Here is a 9,048-nt window from a genome sequence, read left to right on the forward strand (position 1 = left end):
GTATAGTATAGCATTGTATGTTAATGCACTGTATGTTTATGGGGCCACATTTTAATATTAGTCTGTCAATTCGTTACATACTGTACTACAGTAGAATTCATACTCAACATTAAAAAGACAACTGTCTATGTGATGTTACAATTTAAATAAGACTGTTTGCTCTCTTTCAATCTCTGCATGTGTACAGAAATAGCTGTTGAGGATCAAAGGATTGACCTTGTGACCTACCTGGCTCTGAAGAGCTTGCTGCTGGTACAGGTTTAGCCTGGCCTTAGTGTGCTCGTCAGTGGTGGGGCTCAGCAACTTGGGGTCGGACATGGACCTCTGCGTGTTCTTAATAGGGCGGGGCATGCTGGGGTGGCGCTGGGGTGACTCGGCTGTGTAGGCCTTCTGCTGGGGAGTGACATGGGCCTTGTTCAGCCCGCCGCTGGAGAGGGAGGTCTCCAGCAGGCGGTGGGGGGAGACGGGGGACACAGGGGAGTAGAGCACCTGGGGGGACTTGGGGGGCTGACGGATCAGGCTGGAGAGGGACTCATTGTGGAGGTGGTTCATGGGCTGGGTCTGGGTCTGGTAGCTGATCTCCATGGGGTCAGACCTCCTCCTGTTCTGCTGCTGCCGCGGGTCAGCGGAGCCCACCAGCTGGATGCCCGTGGAGTAGGGGCTGACGGTGGTGGGCACGCTGAGCTGTGGCACCACCACGCCCTGAGACTGGACCTCCACGTCTGTTTGGCAGGCTAGGCTTTGACCCTTCTGGGTCCTTTCAGGGCCTGAGATATAGTGGACGATTTCCACTTTGTTCGGGTCTGGCACGGTGACGTGGATGGCCGGGGACACCTTCCCCAGCTGGTCTGTTTCGGTCTGGCAGGAGCAGTCTCGGATGGTCTGGATGGCGATGCTGGATGAGGCGGCTGTCTTGGAGGCTGCGTCAGTCTTGTGGTCGGCCCCGGGATCCGAGTGCCTGGAGAAGCGTGAGCGTCTGCGCCTCACAGGCTGCTCCCACTCCACTTTCTCCTCATCATCGTCAGTCTGGACGCTGCGGTCTACGCTGCGCCTGTTGCGTCTGCGCCTGGACATGATGTACCTCTCCTCGCCCTCCTCGTCGTCTGTCTGGACGCAGCTGTCCACGATCCTCCGGGCTCCGTAGAACTCGACACTCTCGCCCTCCATTCCATCTCTCAGTCGGGGCATGGAGGTGGAGTTCTGCTTTCTCATGTTGGTCCTGGTCTCCATCTGCTCCTCGTTGTTCCTTAGACACATGTCTGAGGAGGAGTTGGGCAGGGACCTGAAGCCCACTTGGTCTCCGTAGGGCTGCAGCGTCTGGCCGCTCTGGTCCAACTGAGCGGCTGCGGTGGCTGCAGCAGCGACAGCTGCAGCAGTCTTCTGCCTCTTCTGCTCCTCAAGCTGCTGCTGGAGCTGCTGCTGCAGCGACTGGATCTGGTCAAGCTGGGCTTTCTGCTGGGCCAACTGCTCCTTCTGCATCACCAGCTGGTTCTCCCTCTCAGCCTGCTGCTGCTGCAGGACCTGCTCCTTGATGGTCTGCAGCTCCTGGATCTCCCTGTGCACCAGCATCTGCTCCTTCTCACGGTGCCGCTGCAGCTCCATGCGCTCCCTCTCCAGCTCCTCCTGCAGACGCAGCTGACGCAGCTTCTCCAACTCCACGCGCTCCCGCTCCATTTGCAGAAGCTGCTCCTGTTGGCGGTGCATCCTCTCCTCCTCAGACTCGGTCTCTGGGTTGACAGGGCCGCTGGAGGGTGGGGTTGGGTGATGGGGTTGGGTGCTGCTCTGGGGCCCAGCGTAGCTTTGTGTTGAGGGGTAAGCGTGGGCTGGAGGGGGCTGGCTCTGGGGTGGATGCTGGCCCTGAGGGTGGAATTGAGGTTGCATGTGCTGGGGCTGGGCTGGGGGCTGGCTCTGAGGCTGGACCTGGGGCTGCCCTGGGGCCTGAGTGTGGAGGTGAGCCTGGGTCAGGTTCATGGGATGCTGCTCGGGCTCCATTGGCAAGCTGACCGAGGCTGATGTATGGGCAACGGTAGATTGAGACGGTGGATCAGATCCACTTGATGTCACAGAGGGCTTCCCTAGGTAGATTGGGGCATCCTGGGTGGTGGTGATGGTGGCATGCATGCTCACAGGGGCCGACGTGGTAGATGGGAAGACGTTGGGAGCCGGATAACGGTATGGGGCCTGTCCAGACATAGGCATCCGTGGGTTCACAGGCATCCTGGTGAGGCTGGCCAGAGGCACAGGTGTCATATTGGCTGTGGGTAAAGGCCTGTACACTCCATTTAGTAGCGGGCGCAGCACTGAGGCAGGCTGGGTAGTGATTGGCAAGGTGGAGGCGATGGGTGTGTTGATGGTAGAATAGGTCATCCCATCGGCAGACCTCATGGCAGACGGGTACATGGCTCGGAGGCTGGCTTGCCTGGCATTGATCATGTTGGTGAGCGCTTGGGTGTGAGAGATTGGCTTCCCGTCAGGTCCGTAGAGCATATTTTGTCTCATAGAGTTCAGCCTGCCACCTGGACCAGTTCCTCTGCCTACACCGTACTGCATGAGCTCCGGGTTGCTCCCATAACGGTCCATTGAGTTGAGGGCAGCACACATTCGGCTGATCTCTCTGGCGGTGGTGGCACTGTACTGGGCCAGGTTGGACTCCTGGAAGTTAGCGAGGTCTCGGGGCGAGTAGCCGTAGTCTGAGCTGATGTTTGACAGAGAGTTGAATCTGCGTATGGGCAGGGCAGTAGCAGTGATGTCACCTCCATGGCGTAGGTCAGTGTAGGAGCCATACTGCATGCCCAGTCCCAGGAAACCTCCCTCATAGGCGTGTTTCATGGTGCTGAGGTCCACGGCCAGCTCTGCAGAGGTCTGGATGTGTGGGTCCATCTTGGAGTGGTAGGACTGGAGTCCGGCTTCTGCTAGGTTGGTGTCAGACATCGAGGGCTGTAGCCGACCAGGGAACGGTAGTGTGTAGGCTTTACGCCCGTCCATAGAAAACTCCTGATACTGGCCCTCCTGGTCTGACTCGTAAGAGAGTGGTGGCACAGAGTGTGGTCTTGGCTCTTGAGTGGCCACTTTCTCATCAACATTTGGCTTTTGGGAGAACGGTCCGCCAACGCAGCTACCTCCGAATGGGAGGCGGTACACTACATCACAGCAAGCTGGTTGGTTCTCAGCTTTGATCTGCCCCCCTGTGAAGTCCACGGCATCCTGGCCCTCCTCTGTCTTCACCAGCTGGGTCACTGGTCCTCCCTGTGGGGCTCCCTCCATTTGGATCATCATGCCATGAGGCCCACCCCCAGCCAGGTTCATCACACCTGCCGGGGTTGGTTTGCTCTTCAGCTCCAGGGGACCTCCAGTGCCGTAGATATCAGGGGCAACGGCAGGGGATATAGCGCTGACCATGGCTGGGGCATTGCTGGTTTGGCTGACCAGAAGGTCTTTCTTGAGCAGAGTCATCTGGCCTGGTAGGTTGTACCGAGCTACAGAGGACTGCTGCTGCATCTGGTGGTGTTGCTGGAGCTGTTGCTCCAAGAGATGCTGCTGCTGTTGAAGCTTCTGCTGCTGCTGGAAAAGCTGCTGCTGCTGGATGCTCAGGTCCTCCAGCTTAGCGTCGATCTTGGGGATAGACGGGTCAATAGGCGGTGGTTTGTTCTGTGAAAGGCACATGGCTGAGCCCATGCCCTGGCCGAGATCAACTCTGTTTTGTAGAGGGTCCCCATAGACCATGGGCTGTTGGGGTTGTGATATGAACATGGAGGCGGCCACCGTGACGCTCACCGTGGTTGCGGTGGATACCATTACGTGGGGGTGATGCTGGGTGTTCAGGTTCATGATGAGGGGCTGGATGACAGTGGAGGGGTGGCTCCCCTCGGGCCCGCTGGTGGATTTGCGTGTTTCTGTGGCCAGGGAGGTAAGATCCATGCCATGCGCAGTCATGATAATGGGAGCTGCGTTAGTGGCTGTTCTCAGATCTACTGTTCTCAGATCCACCACACTCCCACCATGGATCATCTGGCCCGGCTCCACTCTCGAGGTCCCCGGGATGCTGGAGATCCTGCAGAGAGAGATGTTGTCCATAGACATCGAACCACAGCTGTAGGTGCTAGCTGTGGTGACCATGCTGGTGCCAACACTGACCTTCTCCACCTTCTGCGTCCTATAGAAGCTGTGCTGAGGAGACTGGTGGTACGGAGGGGTGTCAGGCGGACTGGCCTGTGAAGAGTAGCTGTCAAACGTCGACTGTCGGATGAATCTGGTGGGCGAGGATAAAGGTGACGTGGCCATGTTGACCGTCATTGGTTTGGCAGGGCTTGTGGGCTCTGCGCCCATGTAGAGGGCGTGCTGGGAGGATTGCTGTCTGAATAGACGTGGGGATACGGCCCTTTGAGATGTCTGTGTCCCCTGGGCCATCACTGGGGAGGTGGGCCCCGAGCCAGCTGACAGAGCCCCTATGCCTGGGCTGAACGTCTGGGTGGAGATCTCGGCCCTCCTGGAGGGGGAAAGAGTTGGGCTCTCAGTGGGTGAGGCAGAGGGAGACAGAGGGGGGCTGGAGCTCTTGTAGTACGAGTACATCTTTGGCGAGCGGGGCTCTATGACGTGCTCTGAGGATGTCGCACTGTCTCTGGCTTGGACCCCTCGGCTCTCGCCCACCCTCCTCGCAACCATCTCTCTCTGGCTGTATGCCTGTGTTATCTCCGCTATCTTGCTGCACACATTTGAGACGGTTGTGGTTGAAGTGGCAGGTCCTCCAGTTTGCCGACCATACATAATGGATTGGGTGGTCGTCATCGTTTGACTAACGCTTGTCTGAGAGATGGTCACCGCATCCCGGGAATAAACCCCGTAGGCTGCTATTGTGGTGGCGGCCACCACTGGAGTAATGCCATTTTTACCCGTCTGGCTCTTCATCCCGGCTTTATGGACATCTTTGGAGTAGTGTTGTGTCACCCGTACATCAGGGATCCTTCCTCCGGTCTCAGAGAAGGACACAGGTGCAGAGAGCTGAGTGGGGCTGTTGCCAGGAGTCAATAGGTCATTGGTCTGCTCAAGCAGCTTAGCGAAGGCTGACCCAGTATCTAAAAGCTGCTTATCTGGATAGGTGCTGTCGTCTATTTCCACCTGCTCGTCTGCCTGCTGCTGTAACTCCAGGGCCGAGGACTGGTGCATCTTAGTGATGTTCTGGGATGTCTGGCGGATCTCTTCGTAGATGTCTCCTGTCTCTGCCGCCTCGTTTTCGTAACTAGTCTCGGCCTGCTCGTACTCATACACATCTTCATTCTGTTGGCCATTCGTGTCGTCCTCGTATGCACTGTTGTGTCTCCCTTGTTGCTGCTGTTGCTGTTTCTGTTGTTTCTGCAGCAACTCTGCTTTCCTCATCATTTCCTCATACACCTCCTCAGCACTCTTCAGGGGCTTGCTGCTGGAGGGCGCGGTGGTGGTCGAGGTCGTCGACGACTTCTCAGTAGGAGAGTACAGAGACATGAACGTGGGCAAGTTATACTCGCTGCCAGACTTGTAGAGTTTAGACTCGTATCCCTCAGCCTCTGAGTCAAGGCTCTGGGGGGAGTATTCCGAGGCAGAGGATCGGTGGAGCTCCTCCATCTCCGCAGCTTGTCGCAGCTCCTCAGTAGGGGAGGCGTCCTCGATGGGGGAGAGGTTGCTGGGGGGCGTCTTGGACCTCTCCCTGCGTCTCTGGGCCCTCAGCTCCTCCTTATCTCTTTTGGTCTTCCTGGCCGTGCTGCGGATCCTCTGTTGCTCCAGGTCCCTCATCTTCTCCTGCTCCCGCAGCAGCTCCTCCTCCTCCCTCAGCTCGTCCTCCTCCGAGGAGTCCTCAATGGTGGGCAGCAGGGGGCCGTGGGAGCGGTGGCGGGCCTTCCTCTGCTGCTTGGCGTCCTCCAGTCTCTGCCTGCGACTGGGACTGCTGTCGCTGTCTTCCTCCATTGAGGAGATGGAGGTGGGGGAGGTGCCAGAGTTGTAGCTGGAGGTGGTGGGTGGCAGGGTGGAGGAGTACTCGCCCCTGGAGCGCTCCTCGGGAGACCCCGTCAGGCTCTCCATCTCCAGCTCGGGCTCTCGATCCAGGCTGAGGTCGTTCTCGTTGTTGAGCTCCATGTCGCGGCTGTAGCTGTTTGTGTTGTTGAGCTCGATTGTCTTGAAGCGGCGCAGGCCCCCCAGGCCCCCCTCCTCTCCTTCCTCCGCAGAACATTTGTAGATGTCGCTGGAGCTTTTGGTGTCCTCCTCGAAGCTACTGGACTGGTGAGAGAGGCGGCGCTTCTCTTTCGTCAACTCTGAGATGTGCTTGAGTGTTTTTTGTTGTTTTTGGTAGCCGTAGCCTTCGTCCTCCTCGTCCTCCTCCTCCATGTCTTCCTCCTCTTCCTCGTTGTCCTCGTCAGCACTCATCTCTATGATCTGCCTCCTCATGAACTCCTCATCTGTCATCGGCTCCGGCTCGGCCACGTTCTTCTCCTCCTTGGGAGCGGCACTGCTCTTGTGCTCCCGTTTGGACTCCCAGTCCCCTCCGTCCTCCTCCTCCTCCACAATGTCCTCCAGCTCCTCGTCAGAGTCATAGGCCTCCGGGGTGATGGACAGCGACCGGGGTCTCTGCTCTCGGTGGTGCCTGCCTCTGCCCCTTTCGCGCTCCCTCTCCTCGACCGGCAGGGCCTTGGACTCGAGCAGGGGCCTCATGGAGCTCTCCAGCTTGGTGATCTCGGAGGGGCTGGGGGGGCTGCCACGCCCGCTGATGCCCCTCTCGCTCAGCTTCATCTCCTCCTCCTGGATGAGGCCGATGATCTCGCTGTGGGAGCTGGAGATGCCGTCGGAGGAGTAGCCCGTGTCACTCAGGCTCTGGGGACTCCGCGACAGGTCCTGAGTGCTGTTCTTGGTCTCCTAAGGGGAGAGACAGAGAAAGACAAAATAACAAATAAGTAAGACATAAGAAATCTGCCAAAAACAATACATCAGACTGGGAAAAAGACCTGAAAAAGACCTGAAAATCCCCTACATTACCTTATGCAATGGCTATTCTAACCATTTTATTCATAATGTTCTGCTCCTCATAGAATTCCACCCATACTCACAGTGAACATTAGAGAACAGTGGGCATTAGAGTGGAGCACTTTGGTATTCACATCTGCACTAATTCACTACCATTAACCAAGGCCTTGATGGCTTTGCATATTCATGGTTGTACCAATCGTAACGCATTATATTTCAAGAGGAGCGATGGCTAAAATGGTGTGAGAGAAAAAAAATACATTTTCTCTGTGTGGAGTAAATCCGTCAGTGCTATGGCTGGCGCCTGCTTCATCAGCATTATTTTCTAGACGTCAATAACAAGGTGCAGAGGAAGTATTGGATCCCATTTTCTAATCATTTGCTATACTGTGGCTATAAACTACCAATACATTATCCCATTTCAAATCCACTGAATGTCCTACAATCAACATCTTGCTTTAATATATAACAACACAGCCTTATCAAAATGAATTTCTGGGACATCTAAAAGGTGACTCACATCATATCTTGACTTCTTTATCTCTTTTATTGGTGTGATTGGCTCTCCCTTCTTCTGAGTAGGTTTGGTGTCTATGGTGGGTTCCACCAACTCCTCTGGTTTTGGCATAGTCTCTTCCTTGGCCTTTGGTTGTTTCAGGGGCTCGATTGCAGGTGTAGGTGTTGCCTGGACAGGGGCCTTCGTGTCCCCAGGTTGCTTCGCTGCAGTTGAGGCGAAAGGTCCGCTCCCCAGGCCTGTCTGGGGCTTCTGCTGCTGCGGCTGCATCGGTCTCGGCCCTTCCTGCTGCTGACTGGTCAATTTTTGGAAGGGTGGCTGCTGAGCAGGCTGCTGACTGGTCAGTGCCTGGTGGCGTGGAGAACCCATTGGTTGGTGCTTTGGAGACGGATGAGATACAGGAGAGGGCTCTCCAAGCCCTCCAGACATCAGTCGCTGGGTCTGGCAGTTCAGACAGAGCCATTCTTTCTTCTGCAAAACAAATCAGAAAAACAAGAGAGAGAAAGTTAGGAAGTGACGGGGCTACAGAGAGTAGGTACTGAAGAATGTGTCAAGGGTAGAACATCACTCCCACATTTCATGTACATCTCCACTGTGATTATTTGGATAAGGATGAGTGACAGCATGGCTTCCCTGTGATTAAGTCTGTGGGTCTCAGAGGAGAAAGTAGTACTGTCTATCGGCAGGCTGCTACCAGATCAAGAGACATCACGCTTTTACAACACATCTGGTGAGCCGGCACACATAGCAATGATGTTCCCATAACAATGGGACTGAGTGACGGCCCAGGTCCACTACTACAGTATACTCGGAGAAGTAAGTCTCTTAAAACTATGAAGCATAAAAGCCTCCCTGCGAGAGCTGTCAAGCTCTTTAATAGTTTATTTCAAGCAGTGGGTGTTTTGTTTTTTCTTTCTCTTAAGTGTGATTAGCAAAGTCACAAATGATATCCCTTTTCTCATTTGCTGGTGGACTCATAACAGTGATTGCTCTTAAGACAGAGAGCAATACTGTGGTCCACTCCGCTATATTGATCTGACTAAAGTGCAGAATTTTTTTTTGCCCACGCTGAAGACGTCTATATCAGTCCGCTAATACAGGACTAGTAAAGGCCCAGTGCACTACTTTTTATTTTGTGATAAAAAAAAAAACGAAATGTTTTTGAGTGTTTACCAGCATTTGTAACTTTAGTCTGATAATTATATGTACAAAACAGTTAATCTGATAATACTTGTGGAATATAACATACTTGCTTTATATGTTCAAGTTTCTTGAAATACTTTGCAAATGCAACTTATTCTATGTGAAAACTGAAATGGTCTATTCTTTACTTTTCCATTTTAGTAGACACTCTTATCCAGAGCAACTTACAGTAGCGAGTGCATACATTTTCATACTTTTTCCCCGTGGGAATCAAATCCACAACCCTAGCATTGCAAGCACCATGCTCTACCAACTGAGCCACATCATCACATCACTACAAACCACTTGATGTCTTGATGTACTCAGTTACTGTATTGTGCATTGTTTTTCTTCATGGTGATGGA

At 54.5% G+C, this 9,048-nt stretch overlaps 1 protein-coding gene across 3 annotated transcripts in view; it reads right to left on the reverse strand.

Annotated features, from left to right (window-relative positions):
• bsna (bassoon presynaptic cytomatrix protein a) overlaps positions 1 to 7,953 on the reverse strand; it is a 28,245-nt gene extending 20,292 nt beyond the window's left edge. For all 3 annotated transcript variants that reach the window (XM_045209407.1, XM_045209406.1, XM_041857732.2), the window contains exons 1-2: positions 7,508 to 7,953; positions 229 to 6,879 (exon numbers count right to left, since the gene is read on the reverse strand). In XM_045209407.1, the coding sequence (XP_045065342.1) occupies positions 229 to 6,879; positions 7,508 to 7,930 (7,074 nt within the window). In that variant the 5' untranslated portion in view covers positions 7,931 to 7,953. The remainder of the gene's footprint in view (positions 1 to 228; positions 6,880 to 7,507) is intronic.
• Positions 7,954 to 9,048: the final 1,095 nt, after the last annotated feature.

Source organism: Coregonus clupeaformis, chromosome 30, assembly GCF_020615455.1.
Source record: "Coregonus clupeaformis isolate EN_2021a chromosome 30, ASM2061545v1, whole genome shotgun sequence".
In the NCBI taxonomy this organism is placed as follows: domain Eukaryota; kingdom Metazoa; phylum Chordata; class Actinopteri; order Salmoniformes; family Salmonidae; genus Coregonus; species Coregonus clupeaformis.